This window comes from Salmo salar, chromosome ssa12 (genome assembly GCF_905237065.1).
Source record: "Salmo salar chromosome ssa12, Ssal_v3.1, whole genome shotgun sequence".
In the NCBI taxonomy this organism is placed as follows: Eukaryota; Metazoa; Chordata; class Actinopteri; order Salmoniformes; family Salmonidae; genus Salmo; species Salmo salar.
The window spans coordinates 45,594,925-45,621,733 of NC_059453.1; the positions used below are offsets into that span (position 1 = coordinate 45,594,925).

Consider the following 26,809-nt stretch of genomic DNA (forward strand, 5'->3'; position numbering starts at 1 on the left):
TTAAACTGAATTGGGATACATTACCAGGCAAAAGTTTGGGCACACCGACTCATTCCAGGGTTTTTCTTTATTTCCTACATTGTTGAATAATAGTGAAGACATCAAAACTATGGAATAACACATATGAAATCATGAAGTAACCAAAAAAAGTGTTAAACAAATCTAAATATATTTTAGATTCTTCACCCTTTACCCCTGATGACAGCTTTGCACACTCTTGGCATTCTCTGAACCAGGTTCATGATGTAGTCTCCTGGAATACATTACAAATAACAGGTGTGCCTTGTTAAAAGTTAATTTGTGGAATTTCTTTCCTTCTTAATGCGTTGAGCCAATTAGTTATGTTGTGACAAGGTAGGGGTGGTATACAGAAGATAGGCCTATTTGGTAAAATACCAAGTCCATATTATGGCAAGAACACCTCAAATAAGCAATGAGAAAGACATGAAGGTCAGTTAATCCAGAAAATTTCAAGAACTTTGAAAGTTTTTTCAAGTGCAGTTGCAGAAACCATCATGCGCTATGATGAAACTGGCTCTCATGAGGACCGCCACAGGAAAGGAACTTTTGGCTCTTACTGTATATTGGTAATTTGTGTATATTGGCATTTCACACTTCTGTACAACATAAATGTTACAGTATGCCTGAGTTTAGGTGTGCTTCTAGGTCATTCTAAGTAAGTGCTTTACATACAACTCTGCTCTGTCCGATTATGCCGTTAACTTGACCTAGTTTACCTCTCCGCAGTCATTGTGATGTGACACCTCTCTACAGGTGCCAAGGTGTTGAGACAGAGAGAGAAGCAAAGAAGTGGGGAATTCTTCTGTGCTTTCCCAGGAAACTATGTCATCCATCAAGCTCTTACTAACAAATAGCCATTTTGACTGACGAGGAAGAAAAAAACGGGTGTAATTTGACTTGTCTGTCAGTGGCATCCCTTATGGTGATTCTTATACTGTATAAACCTCATCAGCTCTCTCCGACTTGTAGCATGCCTGCCTGTCAGCCTGCCAGCCTGTCTGCCTGTCTGTTGGGCTGTCAGTCTCTTTTCTCTGTCAAAACCTCCATTCTTTCCTAAACCTAAATCACTCTGTGAACTTTCCGAGTACGATAATTATCCCCCTGCTCTTTTGGCCCAAATTTGAGTTCTGTTCCAACTTTTAAGTAAGTCAGTGCCCAAGGCATGTTGCTTTGTGTCAGTCACCCGCATACTTCTAATGCTTATTCACTATTGTTTCCACAGGAAAGTTGACGTCGAGGACCTTGAGTGACACCCTTGCCAGGGAAGAAAACCCTCTCTTTACAGAGTCAAGTAAGTAGTGCAGACATTTGCAAAATATACAGTGCCTTCAGAAAGTATTCATACCCCTTGACTTATTCCACATTTTGTTGTGTTACAGCCAGAGTTCAACATGGATAAAATAAAAAAATCTCACCCATCTACACACTATACCCCATAATGACATGTTTTTAAAGAATTTGCACATTTATTGAAGATGAAATACAGAAATATCTCAAAATCACAATCAACTTGACAGAGTTTTAGGAATTTTTAGAAGAATAATGTGCAAATATTGTACAATCCAGGTGTGCAAAGCTCTTAAAGATTTACCTAGAAAGACTCAAAGCAGTAACTGCTGGCAAAGGTGATTCTGTTCACTCAGGGGTGTGACTTGTTAAGCACTATTTAATTTACTCTTGAACTTATTTAGGCTTGCCATAACAAAGGGGTTGAATACTTATTGACTCAAGACATTTCAACTTTTCTTTTTTATTAATTAGTAAAAAAATTCTAAAAACATAATTCCATGTTGACATTATGGGGTATTGTGTGTAGGCCAGTGACACAAAACCTGAATGTAATATTTTTTTTATTAAGGCTGTAACACACTGTATTTTCCTTTAAAGAAACAGCAGGTATTTTACGTAACTTAAACAGTGGAATCAAATCAAATTGTATTTGTCACATGCGTCAAATACAACAGGTGTAGACCTTACAATGAAATGCTTACTTACATGCCCTTAACCAACAATGCAGTTTTAAGAAACAACCTAAAAAAAAGTAAGATATTAAAGAGCAGCAGTAAATAACAATAGCGTGGCTATATGCAGGGGGTACCGGTACAGAGTCAATTACAGTGAATATGCATAGATAATAACAGAGAGTAGCAAATAGTCTGGGTAGCCATTTGATTAGCTGTTCAGGAGTCTTATGGCTTGGGGGTAGAAGCTGTTTAGAAGCCTCTTGGACCTAGACTTGGCGCTCTGGTACCGCTTTCCATGCAGGAGCAGAGAGAACAGTCTATGGTGGCTGGAGTCTTTGACAATGTTTATGGCCTTCCTCTGACACCACCTGGTATAGAGGTCCTGGATGGTCGGAAGCTTGGCCCCGGTGATGGTAGTGCGTACGGCCCAGTACCTCCGTAGTGCCTTGCGGTCGGAGGCTGAGCAGTTGCCATACCAGGTGGTGATGCAACCCGTCAGGATGCTCTCGATGGTGCAGCTCTAAAACCTTTTGAGGATCTGGGGACCCATGCCAAATCTTTTCGGTCTCCCGAGGGGGAATATATTTTACCGTGCCCTCTTCACGACTGTCTTGGTGTGCTTGGACCATGTTAGTTTGTTGGTGATGTGGATGCCAAGGAACTTGAAACTCTCAGCCTGCTCCACTACAGCCCTGTCAATGAGAATGTGGTGTGCTCGGTCCTCGTTTTTCCTGTAGTCCACAATCATCTCCTTTGTCTTGATCACGTTGTCGGAGAGGTTGTTGTCCTTGCACCACACGGTCAGGTCTCTGACCTCCTCCCTATAGGCTGTCTCATCGTTGTTGGTGATCAAGCCTACCACTGTTGTGTCATCAGCAAACTTAATGATGGTGTTGGAGTCGTGCCTGGCCGTGCAGTCATGAGTGAATAGGGAGTACAGGAAGGGACTGAGCATGCACCTCTGAGGGGCCCCCGTGTTGAGGATCAGTGTGGTGGATGTGTTGTTACCTACCCTTACCACCTAGAAGTCCAGGATCCAGTTGCAGAGGGAGGTGTTTAGTCCCAGGGTCCTTAGCTTAGTAATGAGCTTTGAGGGCACTATGGTGTTGAATGCTGAGCTGTAGTCAATGAATAGCATTCTCACATAGGTGTTCCCTTTGTCCCGGTGGGAAAGGGCAGTGTGGAGTGCATCCGTGGATCTGTTGGTGCAGTATGCAAATTGGAGTGGGTCTAGGGTTTCTGGGATAATGGTGTTGATGTGAACTATGACCAGCCTTTCAAAGCACTTCATGGCTACAGACATGAGTGCTACGGGTCGGTAGTCATTTAGGCAGGTTAGCTTAGTGTTCTTGGGCACAGGGACTATGGTGGTCTGCTTGAAACATGTTGGTATTACAGACTCAGACAGGGAGAGGTTGAAAATGTCAGTGAAGACACTTGCCAGTTGGTCAGTGCATGCTCGGACTACACGTACTGGTAATCCATCTGGCCCTGCGGCCTTGTGAATGTTGACCTGTTTAAAGGTCTTACTCACATCGGCTGCGGAGAGCGTGATCACACAGTCGTCCAGAACTGATGCTCTCATGCATGTTTCAATGTTACTTGCTTCGAAGCGAGCATATTTAGCTCGTCTGGTAGGCTCATGTCACTAGGCAGCTCTCGGCTGTGCTTCCCTTTGAAGTCTGTAATAGTTGGCATGCCCTGCCACAACTGACGAGCGTCGGAGCCGGTGTAGTACGATTCGATCTTAGTCCTGTATTGACGCTTTGCCTTTTTGATCGTTCATCGGAGGGCATAGCGGGATTTCTTATAAGCTTCTGGGTTGAGTCCCACTCCTTGAAAGCGGCAGCTCTACCCTTTAGCTCAGTGCGAATGTTGCCTGTAATCCATGGCTTCTGGTTGGGGTATGTATGTACAGTCACTGTGGGATCAGACTGGTTTTATCAAATGTCATACTATGGCATTATGGTTAAGTGTTGAAATTGGAATCGTATAAAGCCTTTTATCACTGTGAAATCATATCTCAAGTTATTTATTGCCCATTTAATTTCTCAGTGAATATGATTTTTTATTGGTATTTATACATGTTTCTCTGTTTGTTTCATTTGTTTTCCTCTAGGGACACTAAGACTCCATATCAGACTCTTCCTTCATCTGCAAGTGAGTGTTGTTGAGATTTTAGTCATCATTGTCTTACGTTAGATAGCACGTTGATTTCGCCTGCACTGATCTGTCTTGTATCTTGCAAAGGATAATAGGATAGCTCAAAAGTAGTTATGGTACAATGTGCTGTCTACCATTTGAAAATATACCAAGGTGACATCATCTGCTGAACCCCATTTCTGCGTCAAAACTGTCTGAAATAATATAAGCTAAAACAATTAATATGCCAAAAATGTTAATGCTTTTGTGGTGAGGAAGTCTTAGTCGCTCCATTTTACATATAGCTAAGGACTATAGTGCTTCAATGAGCAGTATTTCTGAAGTTTGACTATGGCACGAAAGCTAGCATAATATGTTTAACATTAACATTAGCTTGCTAACTTTAGCTGAGCCAGTCACTAAAATCATCTTTGACTGCAACGATACTACTAACCAACCAGCTACCTACTACACACACAATGCTGCACACACAATGTTGAATCTTCCATCAAAAGCTAGCTAGCAAGTTACTGTAGCTAGTAGTGCTAATGCTTACAATATTATGAGTTTTCATGAAGCAGCTGTTCTTCTGCCATGAGGCCATTGCAGTAACCTCCCGAGTCAGCTGCTGACTGTGCTCAGCTGACCTAACGATACGATCGTGGAGAAACATGCTGATAGCTGATAACAGCTACATGTCTACAACTTCAGGGTAATTTAAACAGGCTAAGCAAGCTTTTTATGTAAGTGAAGGAAGAGCTAGCTAACTGTGTCAGTAAAGTAGCTAACTACAACAGTTAGCTACACAGCTGATCAAGTCACTGCACTGGTGACCAGAATTTGTGCCGCAGATCGCCACCTGCTTTTTTTTATATTCATATGCAAACTATTAAATCACTGCCACAGCGTTTGTAATAATTTAGCTTGCTAGTTATTTTGTCTATTTCATGGAGAGTCATACGAGAGTGCAGTGATATTGTGAAATTTGGAACTATGTTTTACTTTTTTGAATTGTCAATATGAGTTCCAGGTCCTACAAGACAGATCAGTTGAGGGACGAGCGTCCTGGAGGAGTGACACCATCTGATGTGTGACAATTCTTAGTCATAGCTTAGCGTAGCATAGGCTAAGCAGCCAACATGACAATACATATAGTCCCCATGTTGCTTAGCAACTTACCAGTCTTTAATTCCTCCTCCTAGATTAGCTGACCTAAGAGCTGTCATGGCGGCGTACGGACAGACCCAGTACAGCCCTGCCCTCCAGCCTGCGGGACCCTACACACCGTATACATACCACACCCAGGGCTACAGCATGCCCTCATACAGTAAGTACCGTCATGTCATTCAATATGGGGGTGAAGAGGTGGGGATATGACTGTTTAAAAGTTGTCTTGAAAGTATGGCATCTAAGGTACCGTGAATAGGAACCACAACTCCACATCCATTAACACCAGGGTCTCAAACTACAGGCCCACAGGCCAAATGTGGCTCGCGAACTGATTTAATGCTGCCCGCATTTTACAACACACCCAGTTTTACAGCATGCCCCTCTGTAAAATACAGTGTAACCAGTTTCAGTAACTGTATCCAGTGTAGACATTTATCTCCTTTTGTCCTTTCCTCTGCAGACATTAAGACAGAAGATGGCCTCAGCCACTCTCCAGGACAGAACAGTCTGCTGAGCTACTCCAACTTCAGCAACACTCCCCCCAGCCAGGGCCTCTACAGCTACTCCCCACACGGTCAGTCTCTCTCTCTCACACACACACACACACACACACACACACACACACACACACACACTAGGGTTTAAAATCGGTAACCGGATTACCAAGTTTTACTGGGCTATCCTGCCCAAACCCATTCTTGTTTCCCGAGAAATAATGTTGAGAAACTAGTAAATTATAATACATTATTTCTATGAACAGCCTGGGAAATGGAACTGTTAAATTATATGCAATGTCTAAATCTGACTTCTCTGCTTTGCTATCTGCATAATTAACGCTCAGTGTGAGTGCTGTTGTAGCCTACCGTTTTTACTTGCACAAGGTCGCTGCGTCCTACAGGTTCTCCTACCATGCCATTGCAAACAGATGTAGACCTACAGGAAACAACAGATCAGCGCTAAAAAAAGGATGGCCATAGCCTACCCTCCCCAAGAATCCCTTGAACGTATCACAACTGGTGAGAGGATATGCCGAGAAAGAGAGGAGCAAATTAGCTGATGGAAAAAATACAAAATATGCATGTGTGACATATAAACTTTCTGGCTTCATTCATAGGTTACATTAGACCAGTCATCACAACGCTAGCAGCCTACCATATTTACTCAACATAAAGTCCCCGATAGAAAACATCCTTTAGGCTACTTGCATGGCTTCTATAAATGTTTATGCTTACTATATGCCCACATTAAAAATACTATAGTATGCTATAAATACTATAGTATAGTGTTTTTGCAGACTTTACTGTAGTATTCACTGTAGTGTTTTTGCAGACTTTACTGTAGTACTATACTATAGTGTTTTTGTTTTATTATATTTGACATCGAAGTGGAGGCTTTCTCCTTCAGGAAACCTGCTGGAGAAATACTGAAACAGCAAATTTTCCATAACCTTTAGGTAGGTAGGACTGAGGTTGAATTGCGATATAGGGAGGGGAATGAGCAGTGTACAGTGCATTCAGAAAGTATTCAGACCCCTTGACTTTTTCCACATTGTTACATTACAGCCTTATTCTAAAATGTATTAAATTGTTGTTTTTCCCTCATCAATCTACACACAATACCCCATAATGACAAAGCAAAAAAAGTTTTTTAGAAGTTTTTAAATTAATTTAAAAAACTAAAAACTGAAGTATAACATTTACATAAGTATTCAGACCCTTTACTCAGTACTTTTTTGAAGCAGTGATTACAGCCTCGAATATTCTTGGGTATAACGCTACAAGCTTGGCACACCTGTATTTGGGGAGTTTCTCCCATTCTTCTCTGCAGATCCTCTCAAGCTCTGCTAGGTTGTATGGGGAGCGTCGCTGCACAGCTATTTTCAGGTCTCTCCAGACACTGAGTGTATAAAACATTAGGAGCACCTGCTCTTTCCATGACAGACTGACCAGGTGAAAGCTACAGTATGATCCCTTATTGATGTCACTTGTTACTGTAAATCCACTTCAATCAGTGTAGATGAAGGGGAGGAGACAGGTTAAAGAAGGATTTTTAAGCCTTGAGACAATTGAGACATAGATTATGTATGTGTGCCATTCAGAGGGTGAATGGGCAAGACAAAAGATTTCAGTACCTTTGAACGGGGTTTGTAGTAGGTGCCAGGCGCCCCGGTTTGAGTGTGTCAAGATCTGCAACGCTGCTGGGTTTCTCACAGGTTCCCATGTGTATCAAGAATGGTCCACCGCCCAAAGGACATCCAGCCAACATGACACAACTATGGGAAGCGTTGGAGTCAACATGGGTCAGCATCCCTGTGGAATGCTTTTAACACATTGTTAACACATCCATGCCCCGACGAATTTAAACTCTTCCGAGGGCAAAAGCGGGTGCAACTCAATATAAGGAAGATGTTTTGTACAGTCAGTGAATGCTTTCAAATAGCACTGCTGGTTTTCACGGTAATACCAGGATGTCTGGTAATTTCTCAAACTTTTCTCAGCAGGAAGAATATGTTGATTATCTGGAAAATATTAAACCCCAACACACAAACACACACACACAAAAACAATTGCCCAGCACGTGGTGGGAACTGGTGATGCTTGGAGCCAAAGTGAGCTGCTCAGACCACTGCGCTACGGCAGTTCAGAATACTCCAGCAAGCCGTGAGAATACTTGATGATACTTGATGTTAGGAGGTCGGTAGTTTTGCAGAGCCTTCCCCAAACCATAGCCCTTACCTTAACCACTCTGAAATAATGTCAAAACTGTTAACCTTTGAACTGTTTCTGTTTTAACCCTCTAACCAAGCAGAATGAATGGGTAAAAAATAGACGTGCATACTTCGAGTTTCAAATGGAAACAATGAGATCTTGATGAATACAGACAGACACACAGACGATTGCATGCACACATACCTGCACACAAACACCCAAATACACACACATACAAGGTCAGTACTCCACCTCTCTTTGTGCCTTTCGCTCTAATCTCTTCTCTACTTTACAAATGGCTAGCCATCCTACCCTCTTTCATTCCTCCTTACTGTCTCCCTCCCTCTATTTCTCTCTCTCTCTCTCACATACACACTCACTTTACCTCTCTCTTTTGCTGAGATCTATCCTTTTTTATATGGCCAGTCCTTTCTCCTACAGTGCCTTACAAAGTATTCACCCCTCTAGGCGTTTTTCCTATTTTGTTGCATTACAACCTGTAATTTAAATAGATTTTTATTTGGATTTCATGTAATGGACACACACAAAATAGTCCAAATTGGTGAAGTGAAATGAAAACAATAACTTGTTTTAAAAAAAGTACAAAATTAAAAACAGAAAAGTGGTGCGTGCATATGTATTCACCCCCTTTGCTATGAAGCCCCTAAATACGATCTGGTGCAACCAATTACCTTCAGAAGTCACATAATTAGTTAAATACAGTCCACCTGTGTGCAATCTAAGTGTCACATGATCTGTCACATGATCTTAGTATATATACACCTGTTCTGAAAGGCCCCAGAGTCTGCAACACCACCAAGCAAGTGGCACTATGAGGACTAAGGAGCTCTCCAAACAGGTCAGGGACAAAGTTGTGGAGAAGTACAGATCAGGGTTGGGTTATAAAAAAATATCAAAAACTTTGAACATCCCACGAAGCACCATTAAATCCATTATTAAAAAGATTGAAAGAATATGGCAACACAACAAACCTGCCAAGAGAGGGCCGCCCACCAAAATTCACGGACCAGGCAAGGAGAGAGGGCATTAATCAGAGGCAACAAAGAGACCAAAGATAAACCTGAAGGAGCTGCAAAGCTCCACAGCGGAGATTGGTGTATGTGTCCATAGGACTACTTTAAGCCATACACTCCACAGAGCTGGGCTTTACAGAAGAGTGGCCAGAAATAAATAAGCAAACATGTTTGGTGTTCGATGAGACTAAAATTGTGCTTTTTGGCCTTCAAGGAAAACGCTATGTCTGGCGCAAACCCAAAACCTCTCAACACTCCGAGAACAACATCCCCACAGTGAAGCATGGTGGTGGCAGCATCATGCTGTGGGGTTATTTTTCATCAGCAGGGACTGGTAAACTGGTCAGAATTGAAGGAATGATGGATGGTGCTAAATACAGGGAGATTCTTGAGGGAAACCTGTTTCAGTCATCCAGAGATTTGCGACTGGGACGGAGGTTCACCTTCATTCAGGACAATGACCCTAAGCATACTGCTAATGCAACACTCGAGTGGTTTAAGGGGAAACATTTAAATGTCTTGGAATGGCCTCGTCAAAGCCCAGACCTAAATCCAATTGAGAATCTGTGGTATGACTTAAAGATTGCTGTACACCAGCGGAACCCATTCAACTTGAAGGAGCTGGAGCAGTTTTGCCTTGAAGAATGGGCAAAAATCCCAGTGGCTAGATGTGCCAAGCTTATAGAGACATACTCCAAGAGACTTGCAGCTGTAATTGCTGTAAAAGGTGGCTCTGCAAAGTATTGACTTTGGGGGAGTGAATAGTTATGCACGCTCAAGTTTTCTGTTTTTTGTCTTATTTGTTTGTTTCACAATAAAACTATTTTGCATCTTCAAAGTGGTAGGCATGTTGTGTAAATAAAATGATACAAACCCCCCCAAAAACAATTTTAATTCCAGGTTGTAAGGCAACAAAATAGGAAAAATGCCAAGGGTGGTGAATACTTTCGCAAGCCACTATACCTCCCTCCCTCTCGCTTTCTTTCTCTCTCTGATCTTACCATCATGATCTGGCCCTCTGACTAGGAGCCCAGTGAGTGGGGTCCTGTCATTTCCAGGTGGGTGTCCATAGCAGTGCCCGTCTGTCCTCCTCCACGCCTGTTCTCCATTAGCTGCGGTCTGGGTGCCTGGCGTCAGCAATCTCTCTCTCTCTCTCCTCTCTGGAGGTCAGGCCCCTTCCTCCCCACACACCCACACCACGGCCCAAACCAGCACGCTCTTGTGTGTGTTTGTGTGTGTGTGTCTGCATGTGTGCGTCCGTGTGTTCCGTGTGTGTGTCTGTGCTCCACACATTCTCCAGTTCTTCAGCACCCAAAGCATGCTTGGCTCAGTAGGACTTGATGGCTTTCAAAGCAGCGTGAAATTGACCTTGCTCTGTTAGAGGTTAGAGGTTAAGGTGCATGTTGTGGTGCTGGGAGGGGAGGCTAATGAAGGAACTGCATGGACTTACTGACAGGGGAATGCAGGGCCACTGTTAACAGAGACGCACTGGAGCAATGGAAAACTGAAATGAGCATTTCTTATTGGACAAGTTCAGTTATCTTCTGTTTGATCCTAATGAATACGACCCAAAAGAGGAGACACACGATAAAAACTTGAGAGACGAGAATATGGCCCTATAGCAAAGCAGGTTTATAGAATCCACAATGATCTTCAACGAGAGTTTTGTATATTTGTTATATTTATATTTGTCTTGCTCTGTATTTTGTAGCAGATTCATTTATCTAAGCTTGGACGAAATGTCAGTCTGTTCCAGCTTCAGCCAGCTACCGTTGTTGTCAGAAAGTAAGACTGAAACACTGGTATTCTAACAATGGAATACATGGGATGACTCTGCTTTCTTTCATGTGTTTCAGTACAGGTAAACAAAACCTAGAGTGGCTTGAAACAAACTCCCATGGCAACTCCATGTACAAGACCACCAGACCTTTCCTCCCACATACACACACACACACACACACAACTACACTACAAAGGACAGACCAAATCAAAACCAGAAACTCCACTGTTTATTTGGAGACTTCTGGTTTCTTTGTGTTGTTGCTTTGAAGACTATGTTTTGTTGTCCTGGGAGACTCCCGGGTGGTTCTGGGTAGTCATTCATCTAAGGTTAGGTTTTGGGGTGGTAAGGATGGAGGGAAAGAGGGATGTTGAGGGGTAACAAACGAGTGTGGCTGGGGAAAAGAGCCCTGAGGAAGGCATTCCTTCAGCAGAGTTGATAACACTGATGGAGTAGCTAGCTAGCACACCAGGCTTCCCCCCCAACTGCATTGTTCTCGTTGGGACTCATAAATCAAGCGCCATACTCCCTGGAGGGGTTGAGGCAAGTCAATGTTTTGAGGCCATGATGTGAAGCTACTTCTGTGATTCATGTTGAGTTGATTACATTACAGTAGGTGTTGTTTCCTGCTTATTCCCTTCTTATTCTGGAAATCTTCCAACCAGGATTTTTTGGAAAACCTGTGAATTTTACCAGAAGGTTACCATAATTTTGCAACTCTAGGGCTAATGCTGTCTCACGATCCACTTAGTACACATAGTTACAAATGCATAGTTATGCCCATTAATGAGGGGTAATTGACTGATATACTTGTACGATAGGTGTGCAATTTCTGTTGAGTTACGTTTAACTGCCTTGCATTCTTAAATTTGCCTGTTTTATTTCCATTTGTTCAATTTATTGGTATTACAATACCAATAAAAATATATTTTCAATGGCGCTTTCAATGCAAGTCCAACTTCTGTAAATGCCAGTCAATGTGAGTCTGTTTTTAACGTTGGTTTAATGTTGTTTTCCAGGTAGCAGTATTTCTTCTGGGATTTTCCAGGGAGCCAACCCCATCACAGGCTCAACTCCATTCAACCCCACACAACAGGTCAGTACAGGATGTAATACGCACACCATTATGGACGACGATCTTTTCATAGAAATAAAAACAGCTCTCGTAGTACAAAAAGTTTCCAAATGGCTGGGGTGGCCTTAAGTGGGTTTGGAATACTGCAACTTACAATTGAATGTGCCACTCATTTGGCTTCAGTGATAGACTCTTTCATGACATGGTAGATATATTTTTTTTATAAATCTGTGAAGGGTGAAGCCCAATATGTGATCATTTGTAATATTCTGTGTATTTTTCTTTCATACATCTTATGAAGTGTTTAATATTCATCCTATTCCCTCTGTCAGGACTTCTCAGCGTACTCTAGCTACAGCCAAAGCCAGTACTCGCCATACTACAACACACACTACAACAGCCCGTACCTCGCAAGCAGCAACATCAGCCCTAGCGCCATCACCACGCCCATACCCTATCAGCATCCAGAACACCCTGCCGTGGTGCCCAATCACAGCCCCGAGTCCCACCCAGGTACAGATGGTTGGCCCGCCTCTTCTCTTTATTTGAGAATGATTTATTATCCTTTTAACATTCTATTTATCTTTCTGTCGTGTTCTTTGGTGTTTTAGACATTTTCATTGACGGGATGTGTGTGTGTGTGTTCCAGGAGAGTACCATCCGCCCCCTAGCCCCCCCACCCCAGGGAAAGAGCCAGAGGGGGTGCCAGCCAGACGGAGCTCAGACGGGAAACTGAGGGGCAGGAAAAGAGTCAGTGACCCACAGCCCCCCCTGGACTCAGATATAGAGGTAATGTTACAGTCCATGGAAGTCACAAACACACACACACACACATCCCGTCAATGGTAGCCATTGACACACTGAGCTACAATATGACCACAGACGCTATAGACACATAGGCACACAACAGACCACAGACATACTGTTATTAAAATGTAAGAACATAGGTTACTGACAGTTAGACAGCTGGTTTAAAGTGAAGTTGCACTTTCATAACTGTAAAGAAATCATCAGTAGTGTCATTTATAGACCTCACTCAGTAAATGTCATGAAAGAGTGCACAACATTTACAAATAATGGTAGAACAGTTCTTGGTGGTCTTTTATGATTTTCCAAGTCATTTTTCTACTGATTGATCAGTTTGCATGTGTAGCTGCAATGTCATTTTCTCTTCAACGTAGAGATTGTTATTTTTCTATTTGGCTAAATATGTCTTTGTCTTATTTTCCAGCGTGTGTTTGTGTGGGACCTTGATGAGACCATCATAATTTTCCACTCTTTGCTCACAGGGAGCTTCTCCACACGATTTGGCAAGGTATAAAAAATTGACTTATATGACTTAAAACACTCTCTCCATATCACTTTTCAAATGAAATAACCCTGAAAGTATTTGACGGCTTATTTAAACTAATCCTTGATAGAGTTGCAAAGCTACTGGTAATTTATCAAAGTTAGCGGAATCATCAGTAATTTTGGTGATTAACAGGTAATCTATGGTCATTTGGTCATTTATACTTGAATAAAATGTATTTATACTTAGCATAACATTTTTATATCTGTTTCCATATTGTCTTCTATTGGGAAGATCATATGGTTTAAGAGGAAATAGCCTAAAAAGCATCTAATCCACATTGGCATTATTTTCTAACTCTTCCAAATATTAGCTTTTTTCACAGCTGCCACAAGTTTGGTGCCAAAACATTTACAACAAAGACATATTGACATAGAATAATAGTGTGTAATTTTCTTTCATGCTGAAACCGTAATATTAAACTCTAATGCTATTCACTAAGTTGATTGGTTATATTTAGGATAATGATTTACATCTTTGTCATTCTATTTTTTATTGAAAAATATTATTTTGTCATTTGTATATACAGTATGTTTATATTTTGGACCAATTGGGGATCGAACCCCAGGCTGTAGTGATGCCACAACACTACGATGCAGTGCCTTAGACCTCTGCGCCACTCAGGTGGCCTATTTGTATATATTTTACATTTGATACGGCCACAGAGAGGGCCAGAGATAATTACAGACACCTGTGATAATCTGAAGTACCCAAAAATGCCACTAGATGTAATCTGATAAAATAAAAATTAAAAACGTGAAAGTTACCAAAATTCTGGTAGTTTACTAGTAAACTTAAAATGTTTCCAGTAATATTCTCTCCCTTTGCAACCCTAATCCTTGATGATATAAACTATGCAATATCAGTTAGGGGTGAATCCTAACTTCCAGTGGAATTGTGTGCGTTGATGTCAATGGGACTAAATTAATATTCTACTGGAAGTTAGGATTCACACCTTAAAGCCTAACTTTTTAAGAAGTGTTTTTGTCCTTTGCTCTCTCCTTGACTTTTCACACGCTTGGTGTTTTCCTTCTGTGCCCTCTTGTCTCTTTATATAATCCAGGGGACTTGTTTGGCCAACCCATGTCCCACTGTTTGATTGACAGATGATTAACCTTTACATAATAGACAGCCAGCTGATGAGGGCAACAATAGTCATGTTTCTTTTTTTTGGCCACAACAGTGTTTTGAATTCTCACGGTCCCTCTGCGGTTTGACGCGATGTAAACGTGGAGTTGGAGAGAGAGAGAGAGCCAGATGGGGAGAGAGTAACAAGTATTAGGCCTAAGCGCTCCGCCATTTTGGCACTCCGTTGTTTCTTTTTCAACATATTGTCGGGGAGAAAGGAGAGGATGGAAGTGTTGGCATTTGACTGATGTGCCTGATTCCATCCACCCAGCTTCCCCGCTGAAATGGCAAACTTCAATCCGACATGCTCTGACATCAAAACTTAGACATGCCAGAGAAAAAAAAAGGTTTTGGGTAGGGGGGGTAGAATTCTCAAATCCCCCAAAAAGATTCCGACCAAAGGCCTAGTGGGATTATTTACGAGCCAGGAATTGGTTTTCAATTAGGTAGGAGTGAGTTTGATGTCTTCTCACAATAATGCTCACTGTCAGGCAATGACCAATGTTTATGTTAGCTTAGGTTTCCCTATATTAAAGAAACAGGATCCCAACTTTTCTTAAAAAAAAAAAATTATGCTGCGTCTAGACCAGACAGACTATATTGTAACTCCTTCCTTATAACAGTCATTGCATCATGACCAAACTCATTGAGGTAAACAAGTGTTTGGCCTGTGTTGAGGCAAGCAAGGGAAGCCTGGACCCAGGAAGGGTTAGAAACCAAATGGTAGTGATGAAACTGTTTTCACTGCCTTTGAAAAACCAAGGTAAACTCTTGAGCACATGAGGATTTTATTCCCTACATTATTGGTCCAATGGCATTTTATTTATCATACGTAGGCTACAGTGCCCGCGCCATCGCTCTCTTGCTCTCTCTCTCTTAGAGTGTGAATTTCCTCTATGCGTAAACGATTTGAATACAAAAGTCCACCACTGAACGCATCAGTGAAATTGTCTGGATTTTGGATGTTTTTTGCTTTATGATATTTTCTTGTTCTCTGTGAATTCCTGACCTGTGATTAGCAAGAAGAGTAAGCTGGACCTCTTTAATTGTTATTGCTACCTCCCTCCGCATTGAAGAAGACTTAGCAGAGAGTGTGATTACGGATAATTATCTCTATTTAAACTAAACACTCCCTCCCTCTCCTCCACCTCCCCTCGTTCTCATCATCCCAACACTCTCTTTCTGCCCACGTTCCTCCCTCGCCCCCTCATTCACCAAATCCACATTGCTGTGGATCAATTGGAGGTGGGAGGAAGGCTGTCATTTTTCTAAATCTAACACTCCCCTTTGACTGACGCCTCACTCCTCCAATTTTGTCACACGGCCAAGTTGTAGAACCGCCAGTACAGTACAGCACACAGCCACCTGCCCTGCTGGTGCCCAGCCACTCCCCACAACAACAATGTACTGGACTGTTTTCTGACAAACTGTGATTTGTAATTCTCCCATCATTAGAAAAGCGTATCTTCTTCATTCCTGAATTCTTCAATAACTGTGTGCGCACACGTGTGTGTGTGCGAAAAGAAAGAGGTAGAGAGAAAGAGACAGAAAGAGCAGGGTGCAGTTTGGTAGAAAGAATGATTGACAGAAAGGTAATCAGACTTCCTGCTCAGGTGATGGAACCTGTCCTGTCAATCTGAAGGACTGCCAGTGTCTTTAGAAGGCTGTTTGGACAGGGAGAAAATAATGACTGTTAGGGGAGTTGGAGTTTGGAATGGCACCTGGCGCGCACGCAACCCAAAACAAGCGCATCTACAAGTATTTCTTCTGATTACAGTCTATATACCATAGCGGTATACAGTTGAAGTCGGAAGTTTACATACATTTAGGTTGGAGTCATTAAAACTCGTTTTTCAACCGCTCCACAAATTTCTTGTTAAAAACTATAGTTTTGGCAAATTGGTTAGGACATCTACTTTGTGCATGTCACAAGTAATTTTTCCAACAATTGTTTACAGATTATTTCACTGTTTCACAATTCCAGTGGATCAGAAGTTTACATACACTAAGTTGACTGTGCCTTTAAACAGCTTGAAAATTCCAGAAAATGATGTCATGGCTTTAGAAGCATCTGATAGGCTAATTGACATAATTTGAGTCAATTGGAGGTGTACCTGTGGATGTATTACAAGGCCTACCTTCAAACTCAGTGCCTCTTTGCTTGACATCATGGGAAAATCAAAAGAAATCAGCCAAAACAATTGTAGACCTCCACAAGTCTGGTTCAGGTCATTTCCAAACGCCTGAAGGTACCACGTTCATCTGTACAAACAATAGTACGCAAGTATAAACACCATGGGACCACGCAGCCGTCATACCGCTCAGGAAGGAGATGCGTTCTGTCTCCTAGAGATGAACGGACTTTGGTGCGAAAAGTGCGAATCAATCCCAGAACAGCAGCAAAGGTCCTTGTGAAGATGCTGGAGGAAACGGGTACAAACATATCTATATCCACAGTGAAACGAGTCCTATATCGACATAACCTGAAAGGCTGCTCAACAAGGAAGAAAGTGACTGCTCCAAAACTGCCATTAAAAAAAATCCAGACTATAGTTTGCAACTGCACATGGGGACAAAGATGGAACTTTTTGGAGAAATGTCCTCTGGTCTAGCAAGCAAGCTTCACTTGGGAGAATACTAAATCCATTTCAACTAACCATTCTTGGATCCCTGAGAGATATCCCTGATGCTAGCTGGCTAAATAAATTAGGGGCTTTTGCTATTAGCAAAGTTATTAGATCATAGGCTATTTACTCACCTCACTTCAATCATGTCCATGTAAGCTTGCTACTGTAACTACCAAGGCACTTTCACTCTGTGTCAGAGACGTGATGGGGTCCAGTCCGCCCAATTAGCATGTGTTGTGAGTGTCACTATTTTCACAAAGATGCTGTAGGGAGTAAGACATGCACTACTGGCTCACAGACTGGGCAGAACCGAGTGAATTGATTACCCATCCTGTGGGCTAAGGAAAAAATATAATTATGCCAAGGCAGCCCGGTACCCGTCCAGAGCCCAGTAGTAGGGAAACCCTGTGTTAGATAATCAGACTAAACACTTTGTCATAATTACATACCAAACCTCTTATGACATCTCAGTCAGGTCTATTCAACTGAACTTCAATTCTATCTGTGTGGATATGGAGTCAAGTTCATTTGCTATTTGAAGCTTGGTTGTGTCCTGCTGATTCGACGGTGTATCGTGCAGAAAATCATACATCCTTTACCACTGTGCCAAACGTCCTACCTGTTTTATACCCAATAACATCAAGAGAGACAACCTTTTCTTTCCTGAGAAGAACAATGACCTATGGAAGTAATGTTATGAGAGTAAGTCCGCTTAAACACATGTAAAAAAACTGGTTCATGAAGGGGCGAAACATAACTTCCACTTCAGTCAAATTTTCACCTAGTTATGCATTGGTGTCAATGGGAGTAGATGAAAACTAAGTACATCCTTGTATAAACAGCTGTATTGACCTTTGTAATGTATTTGTGTCTCCTGTCAGGACTCATCCAAGGCAGTGTCGCTGGGGCTGTGGATGGAGGAGATGATCTTCAACTTGGCCGACTCACGGCTATTTTTCAATGACCTGGAGGTGAGACTCACTCACCTAATGGATTAGATAATATATTATCCATTCCTTTGCTCATTATCCATCCTCCGTTATCCATACTGTTGCTCATCCATCATCTAACATTCACACTTGTGTTTATAATCTATCATCCATATTTGTTCTTATTATCCATCATTGATCATCCATACTGTTGTTATTATGAATCATACATACATCATCCATCCTCTTTATTATGCATCATCCATAACATTGCTTATATCCATCATCCTCAATTGATATATCAGTAGGGCCAGGAGTTTTCCCAGGATTTATGTGACAACCCTCATGACAATATTACATCACTTTTAAAAAAAGATTCCCTTTCATATTGTTAGGGTTACTCTGTCATATTCTCAAAAGATTTGAGTTGAAAGCCTAACTGTTTAAGTGGGCTAGGGTTAAACTTTAGTATTTTTAACATCATGAACAACAGGTAGGTTTTTCTCTGTGCATTCCACGGCCTTGTTCTAACAAAGACCAGGCTTAAATTTGGTTTGTGGTGAGAAGGAACACTGAGTTGTTAATTATAGGTGTGTGTCTGTCTCTTAAAGGGAGATTAGTTGTGGGGAGGAGGAACAGCTGAGGGGAAGAAGGCAGAAAAAGCAGTTTTCAAACCCGCTTTTTAAGTTCCTTCTATTTGTCAGCCTCTGTTGTTAGTTCCCCATACAAACAGTATACTAGCGGCGGCCATCTTTGTTAGTCATATGCTGTAGTTGATTTGAAGGAATTTTCCTTCAGGTTTGTCAGCAGCTAATAGAGCGTCAATAGATGCCACAGGCTGAGTAACCTGTACGCGATGAAGAGATACGAGCTAGGAAAAGCTCTATGATAACCAGGTTATAGAGAAACATGCTTTTAGAAGAAATGGAGGATAATTTAACTAGCTCCAACAATGTGGTGGTCTTGTGCTATGAGAATAGCCTAAAATCTGCCATATGTCACTGTTCATTTTGCACGTCAGATATGTACTTGTCCTTGCATGCCAATTCATGTCATTAAATCACTTTAGTTGGAGAGGTGTTGAAATGACTGCTGCGGGGCCTAGAGCTGCCTAAAAAAAAACTAGCTTAGCCTATTAGGTTCTATGGGTCGTGTTATCGATTCCCTCTGTCTGTGGGAGCTGGGTCGCAACATTGGGAGAGTGTCAGGGGGAGCATTGGGGGAATGAGGGATGCTGATATGTAAGAGTGTGATGAGTTAGTGTCTTCCTGTGTCTCAATCCGGTGTAGCTGTGTGAGAGAAGAGATTGAAGTCAGTAGTTACTGAAGTAGGTTTCAGGGGATAAAAGAAGGGAAGAAATGAGAAAAGCAGATCAGAAGTGGAGATTCAAAGGGATTTGGTGGAGAGGAGGTGGGAGGATAGTGCATGTATTGTATAGTACCATCATGGGAAATTCGTTTTTAGGATTTGTTTGAGGAAGCAACTTTTTGCACAGTAGTTCAATACCCTGCCTTATATCTACTATAGAACTAGCTTCCAATATATCAAAAGTCCAGAAATCCTAATAATTGAATAATAATACATTAATACTGTTCAGTGGATCTTGTTTTTAGTGGGCATATATCTGAAGGTTCTTTGGCAGTTGGCAAAAGGTGTTGATGTGGTGTAAATCTTAGTGGGTTTATTAGTGGAGTGTGGTGGTGTCAGGTAGAGCTGGTACGCTCCCATATTCCAAGTACATTTTTTTTCTTCTGGCGCCTGGATGTCCCAGCAGCCTATTTCCGCCTCCCTGTTGTCTTTTGTTTAACATTTTTTATTTTGTTCTATCGCTCCCCTAGGCTCCCTTAAGAAGAAACCTGCCCGTGCACAGCTCTGAAACGGATCTCCCTATCTAATATATCCGATTTCTTTCCCTCTCCTTTCCCAGGAATGTGACCAAGTTCATATTGATGACGTGGCGTCAGACGACAATGGGCAGGACTTGAGGTACTGTACAGCTTTTCCTCTTGAACTCAACTCGGCCCCACACTTAAACCAACACTGAGTGGGTTTAGTAAAGGAGGGGGTGTATTGAAAATATGTCCTGCTCTCTTTCTTGAAAACGTCTCCCACTGGGCGCACACTGGTTGAATAAACGTTGTTTCCTCGTCATTTCAGTGAAATTACGTTGAACCAACGTGGAATAGACGTTGACTTGACATCTGTGCCCTGTTGTCTCTCTCTCGCTCTCTCTGTCCCTTTCTGTTTGTGTTTTTCTGTGTGTGTGCATGCGTGCGTGTATATGTGCCTCTCGCTCTCTCTCCATGGCAAGATAATAACAGTATCATCATTCTTCAACGTCTCATCAGAATAGTACTGTCATTCTGTCTGTCTTATTCCAGACATTTTACTACATAAATTGATGAAGAATTTTAGGATAGATTTCAAAGAAATAGTTGAAAAAGTGCAAGATGTTGCTCAAATGCCTATGTGCATTCCTTACCATTTAAGTGCTTTTAGGCATGTTACTCTTTTCCACACAAAAATATTTATGAACCTCATTACATTGGATTTGCAAACTGCATGTTCTCCCACTTAAATATAACGCACTTATAATATTGATGTATTCTATATTCAATTTGTTTGATTTATTGTGTCAATTATACTGTTAGCTATTGGTCTTAAATCCAAAGGCCTCTCTCTCATGGTTGGCATCTTTCTTTTTATTATTGGTCTCACCCTTGCTCTTTAACTATAGGATTTTTTGTTGTTGCATAATGCATTAATCCATTATTTCGTTACCTTACTTCAGTTATTATATTATACTAGGCCTACTCCATGTAACTACAGGTTCTGGTCTTAGGCACTGGTCAAATCCCACCAAACATCAACTAAATGTATACATTGATTAGACATTAGCCATTGGCATGCTTCTCTCTCATGCTTAGCTCTCTCCTGGTTGTTGTCTTGCAGCATGTATAACTTTGGCACAGACGGGTTCCAGAGCCCTGCGGGTGCCGGTACTCTGTGCCTGGGCTCAGGTGTCCATGGTGGGGTGGACTGGATGAGGAAACTAGCCTTCCGCTACCGGCGAGTAAAGGAGATCTACAACACCTACAAGAACAACGTGGGAGGTGGGTTCTGACAGGAGCTAGAAGGGGGCTGTGTGTGTGTGTGTGTGTGTGTGTGTGTGTGTGTGTGTGTGTGTGTGTGTGTGTAAAATATTCTCTAGCGGATAACTGATATACAAATCGCAATGTAAATTTATTTTGTTCATTCTGTATAATCATGATCGTAATAAATAATGAACATTGCATCTTCATATACTGCTCAGCTATCAATTTGTGTTTTGTTTTTGCATACCAATCTATGATGAATAATGTGTTAGTGTGTGATTGTGTCAGGTTTGGTGGGCAGTCCCAAGCGGGAGGAATGGCTGCAGCTGCGGAGGGAGATGGAGGTCCTGACAGATCTGTGGCTGACCCAGGCTGTCAAGGCCCTGGCCCTCATTAACTCCAGGTCAGGACACACCCCTTCTCAACTGCCTAGCTACTCTATGGTGGAACTATTTAGAAAATAATAAACAATGTAAAGTGATATTAGCGTATGTAATCCATAAAAATGAAATGGACAGTACTCCAAATGTATTGGTTAATAAATAAGTATTGAAATTGAACCTGGAGCTCTATAGAGCTACAGTATATTCACAACCAGGAAATATTGACAAGACTAAGATTGGGAGCTGAAATACCCGTTGGCTGGTATTTTTTTCCTTGTTGTCACTTTTTTTTTTGTCCCATTCAAACTGACAATGCAATTATTGTACTTGTTTGAACATGACACACATATTGACATTGTGTTGACATCTCTCTGTTTGCAGACCAAACTGTGTGAATGTGCTGGTGACCACCACCCAGCTGATCCCAGCCCTGTCCAAGGTCCTGCTCTACGGTCTGGGCTCAGCGTTCCCCATAGAGAACATCTACAGTGCCACCAAGACAGGTGAGGCAGCACTCGATATGGCGTAGAACACTTGTTAGGGTTAAAAAGCGCAACTCATCGTCTCAAGGAAGGAATATTATATTTACAGTTGGGCTGATTGTGCACAGATAGTAGTACCCGACAGAAAATGTTTCCCAACCACGGTGCGAAAACAATCTAGTACTAGCAGACTGGTTTTCTGCGATCCTTGTTTATGTTTGTGAAATTTTTATTAAAAGTGTTATTTAAACACTTCTTTGTTAACGCTTAACACTTTTAACGCTTAATTTGTAAACAATTTGAACACTTACATATGTTTAACACTTATTTGTTAAATGTTACTTTTAACACTTAACATTTTTAAAAGCTACACAACACTCATTTTCCAGGGAAAGAGAGCTGCTTTGAGCGTGTGGCCCAGAGGTTCGGCCGGCGAGCGGTGTACGTGGTCATAGGGGACGGAGTGGAGGAAGAGTCTGTAGCCAAGAAGGTGCGACTCACATGTAACCAGGAAAAGGGGTGGGGGTACACAAGATATTACCCCCTGCCTTATTTTTCATACTCGAATATGCACCCACACATATTATTTGATGCGTTTGCTTGTTATTATTTGAAAAAAAATAAAAATAATGTTTATATCCTGCAGGATGAAATTGTGTTCGGTATTAGTTTGACTGAACCCTCTCCAACACTGTCTAAGATTGTATTAGCTCGCCAAGCTTAGGCAACTTGACTGTGGTTAACCAAACAATAATAGCCAGCTAGATACATTAGTCAGTGTTCAGCTAGTTACATTAGCTACCTAGTTTAGCCAGTGTTCAGCATTTTAAACATTTCCTTTTGTACCTTGCAGTAGCTAGTTTAGTCAATGTTCTGAACATGTCTGTTTGTGTCTTGCAGAAGAACATGCCTTTCTGGAGAGTGTCGTGTCGGCCTGACCTGGAGGCTCTAAGTCATGCACTGGAGCTGGACTACCTCTAGTGGGCGCTATAACAATACCATCATGCCTTTAGCCAGTTCCTGCCTGGTGATGCCGCTTCCTGTCCAACGGGCCAATTGGGTTGAGGGCGGCGACGATTCACCACCATACAAAAGCAAAGAATGACAGACCAATCTTTATCAGCAGGGAATCGCAGTTGTTACTGGAAATATTACATGTGCTTTCACCCGTTCACACAGGGACTTTTACATGTGAAAGGTATCCCACTTTGGAACTTTAGAGCGTTGCACTGAAAATAATGACCAAGGTCAGGGATGGGCAACTGGTGGCCTCAGCATCAGCAGTTTTTCTCTTGTTATGTCAATTAGCCCAAATCAGCTAAAATGTTTTAGATTGGTAAATTCGTCTAGCGGTCAGCTATCTAAACCTGCAATCATGGTTGAATTACCGGCCGGGAGCCACCATTGATTTTGTTACACCATTGATTTTGTTAGTCTTACTCAGATATCATATTAAATACTCCAAACATTTCTCTCCAGCCTATGGCAAAATGTGTAGAATTACAAAAATGTTGCTGTAAAACAGCAAATGTTCTTCTTCGCCCATGGCAAAATGAGTACAATTGCAGGAAATGCGTTACAAAATTGCTAAACTTTCTTTCCGCCCTATGGCAAAATGTGTAGAATTATAGCAAACTTTCGTTAAAGCTCCACATTTTCTCTACGCCCCATGGCAAAATGTGTAGAATTGCACGAAATTAACTATAAAACAATGTCTCTCCGCTGTCAAGAGGAGGGCTGCTAAAATGCTTTGCACTCAATGGTTGGTGTGACCCGCAAGCAACTACCATCCCTCATAATGAGTTCAGTTTTTTGTGGCCCCCAGACCCATCAAAGTTGCCCATCCCTGACCTAGGGAATCTACAGTTGAAGTCGGAAGTTTACATACACCTTAGCCAAATACATTTAACTCAGTTTTTCACAATTCCTGACAATTAATCCTCGTAAAAAGTCACCGTCTTAGGTCAGTTAGGATCACCACTTTATTTTAAGAATGTGAAATATCAGAATAATAGTAGAGAATGATTGATTTATTTCAGCTTTTATTTCTTTCATCACATTCCCAGTGGGTCAGAAGTTTACATACACTCAATTAGTATTTGGTAGCATTGCCTTTAAATTGTTTAACTTGGGTCAAACGTTTTAGGTAGCCTTCCACAAGCTTCCCACAATAAGTTGGGTGAATTTTGGCCCATTCCTCCTGACAGAGCTGGTGTAACTGAGTCAGGTTTGTAGGCCTCCTTGCTCGCACACGCTTTTTCAGTTCCGCCCACAAATTTTCTATAGGATTGATGTCAGGGCTTTGTGATGGCCACTCCAATACCTTGACTTTGTTGTCCTTAAGCTATTTTGCCACAACTTTGGAAGTATGCTTGGGGCCATTGTCCATTTGGAAGACCCATTTGCGATCAAGCTTTAACTTCCTGACTGATGTCTTGAGATGTTACTTCAATATATCCACATAATTTTCCTACCTCAAGATGCCATCTATTTTGTGAAGTGCACCAGTCCCTCCTGCAGCAAAGCACCCCCACAACATGATGCTGCCACCCCTGTGTTTGATGGTTGGGATGGTGTTCTTCGGCTTGCAAGTCTCCCCCTTTTTCCTCCAAACATAACGATGGTCATTATGGCCAAACAGTTATTTTTGTTTCATCAGACCAGGACATTTCTCCAAAAAGTATGATCTTTGTCCCCATGTGCAGTTGCAAACGGTAGTCTGTCTTTTTTATGGCGGTTTTGGAGCAGTGGCTTCCTTGCTGAGCGGCCTTTCAGGTTATGTCGCTATAGGACTCGTTTTACTGTGGATATAGATACTTTTGTCCCTGTTTCCTCTAGCATCTTCACAAGGTCCTTTGCTGTTGTTCTAGGATTGATTTGCACTTTTCGCACAAAAGGACGTTCATCTCTAGGAGACAGAACACATCTCCTTCCTGAGCGGTATGACGGCTGCGTGGTTCCAAGATGTTTATACTTGCGTACTATAGTTTGTACAGATGAACGTGGTACCTCCAGGCGTTTGGAAATTGCTCCCAAGGATAAACCAGACTTATGGAGGTCTGCAATTTTTTTTTCTGGGGTCTTTCTTTTGATTTTCCCATGATGTCAAGCAAAGAGGCACTGAGTTTGAAGGTAGGCCTTGAAATACATCCACAGGTACACCTCCAATTGACTCAAATTATGTATATTAGCCTAGCAGAAGCTTCTAAAGTCATGACATCATTTTCTGTAATTTTTCAAGCTGTTTAAAGGCACAGTCAACTTAGTGTATGTAAACTTCTGACCCACTGGAATTGTGAAACAATGAATAAGTGAAATATTCTGTCTGTAAACAATTGTTAAAAAAAGTACTTGTGTCATGCACAATGTAGATGTCCTAACTGACTTGCCAAAACTATAGTTTGTTAACAAGGATTTGTGGAGTGGTTGAAAAATGAGTTTTAATGACTCCAACCTAAGTGTATGTAAACTTCCGACTTCAACTGTAAGTGCATTTAGTCCTTACGTGGGGGATGATTAGTTTCATTTAGTTTATTTGTTTGTTGTGTGCTCACTTTTCTTATTAGGAATGGGATAGAGGAAATTGTTAAGATAAGAGACCTTCCAGTAGACACTACCAGCAAGTTATTAGAGATAACCTTGACTTGATCTTTTCACATGGCTTTTTTGATACATTGTACATTTCTATTATAACTATGGCCCCAATAGGAGTTCTGTCTCATTCAGCAGGTTATTGATTCATTCATAGTCTAAATATTTATATTTTTTTTACCTATAATTTGTGACCTACGGTATTTATTGATCAGTTCAGTTATACCTGATCAAATGATATTGGGGCGGCAGGTAGCCTAGTGGTTAGAGCGTTGGACTTGTAACCGAAAGGTTGCAAGATTGAATCCCAGAACTGACAAGGTAAAAATCTGTCGTTCTGCCCCTGAACAAGGCAGTTAACCCCCTGTTCCTAGGCTGTCATTGAAAATAAGAATTTGTTCTTAACTGACTTGCCTAGTTAAATAAAGGTTGAATGAATATTGTAGATGAAAATACAAATCAGTCAAGTGTCCAATCACAAAATGAGCTGAGACCTAAAAGAAATGGGAGAGGATTTTCGCAAAACCTACCAGCGACAATTTTCTGATTTTTACCATAACTTTTGATTCATAGTCCACTAACCCATGATATGTCATAAATCATTTAATTTAATATTCTATTGATTTGCAACAAACACACTTACGCAGTCAAATCTAAACTGGACAAAATACTTCAACCCTACCGGAGGTGCCATACCTCTTCTGGATGATGACTGTTATCTAATATACCAAAGATTAATACTCAAATAGCTTATCCATTCCATGCCATTATTGAAAAAAAATTTGTAAAAGCAGAAAGACAGACAAAGACAAACAAAGCAACCTGACAAAGCACAAGGAAATCATATACTTAACTTAAGAAAAATCAATTCCTTGTGAAACGTCTTTTTAGCATATACGTTTGTCATGGAGAGGACTTAGGGCTCTATTCAATCCGCATCGCGGAAATTCAGCTTTAAAACGCGACTGAAATGTAAAGGCAATGTTCCTGCTTTAGCGGGGATTACATTCAAAATGTGTCAGCTCAATCGTAAATTACCTTTACATTTCTATCCCAGAATATGTAACACTTCAGGTTTACAGATTGAATAGAGCACTTAGTCTGGCGATTGAATCTTATTCTGTTTCATGAATTGATGGGTGTACAATTGTTATCTTTCTCAATGAATGTTTATATAGCCTGTATGTAATGAAAATGGTATGATTGTCTTTGGACATGCATGTGCCTATTACACTGCCTGTCAGCTTAGCTATGATTTGTATATAAGGTTTTATTGCTGATTTGTTTTGACGGACAATTATAATAGATTAATAAAGATAAATTAATTAC

The 26,809-nt window shown here is 41.3% G+C and overlaps 1 protein-coding gene across 2 annotated transcripts in view; it reads left to right on the plus strand.

The window, feature by feature from the left end:
* Positions 1-23,898, plus strand: part of LOC106565282 (eyes absent homolog 2) — a 71,403-nt gene extending 47,505 nt beyond the window's left edge. Inside the window, exons 2-16 of one of the 2 annotated variants that reach the window (XM_014132221.2) lie at positions 1,244-1,312; positions 4,105-4,145; positions 5,330-5,454; positions 5,758-5,871; positions 11,839-11,915; positions 12,227-12,407; positions 12,544-12,683; positions 13,126-13,209; positions 17,882-17,971; positions 19,857-19,915; positions 20,882-21,042; positions 21,313-21,427; positions 21,789-21,910; positions 22,279-22,379; positions 22,790-23,890. In XM_014132221.2, the coding sequence (XP_013987696.1) occupies positions 5,352-5,454; positions 5,758-5,871; positions 11,839-11,915; positions 12,227-12,407; positions 12,544-12,683; positions 13,126-13,209; positions 17,882-17,971; positions 19,857-19,915; positions 20,882-21,042; positions 21,313-21,427; positions 21,789-21,910; positions 22,279-22,379; positions 22,790-22,870 (1,428 nt within the window). In that variant the 5' untranslated portion in view covers positions 1,244-1,312; positions 4,105-4,145; positions 5,330-5,351 and the 3' untranslated portion in view covers positions 22,871-23,890. Of the gene's footprint in view, positions 1-1,243; positions 1,313-4,104; positions 4,146-5,329; positions 5,455-5,757; positions 5,872-5,913; positions 6,314-11,838; positions 11,916-12,226; positions 12,408-12,543; positions 12,684-13,125; positions 13,210-17,881; positions 17,972-19,856; positions 19,916-20,881; positions 21,043-21,312; positions 21,428-21,788; positions 21,911-22,278; positions 22,380-22,789 lie in introns of those variants that run through there. The other variant, XM_014132222.2, reaches the window with a different exon arrangement.
* Positions 23,899-26,809: the final 2,911 nt, after the last annotated feature.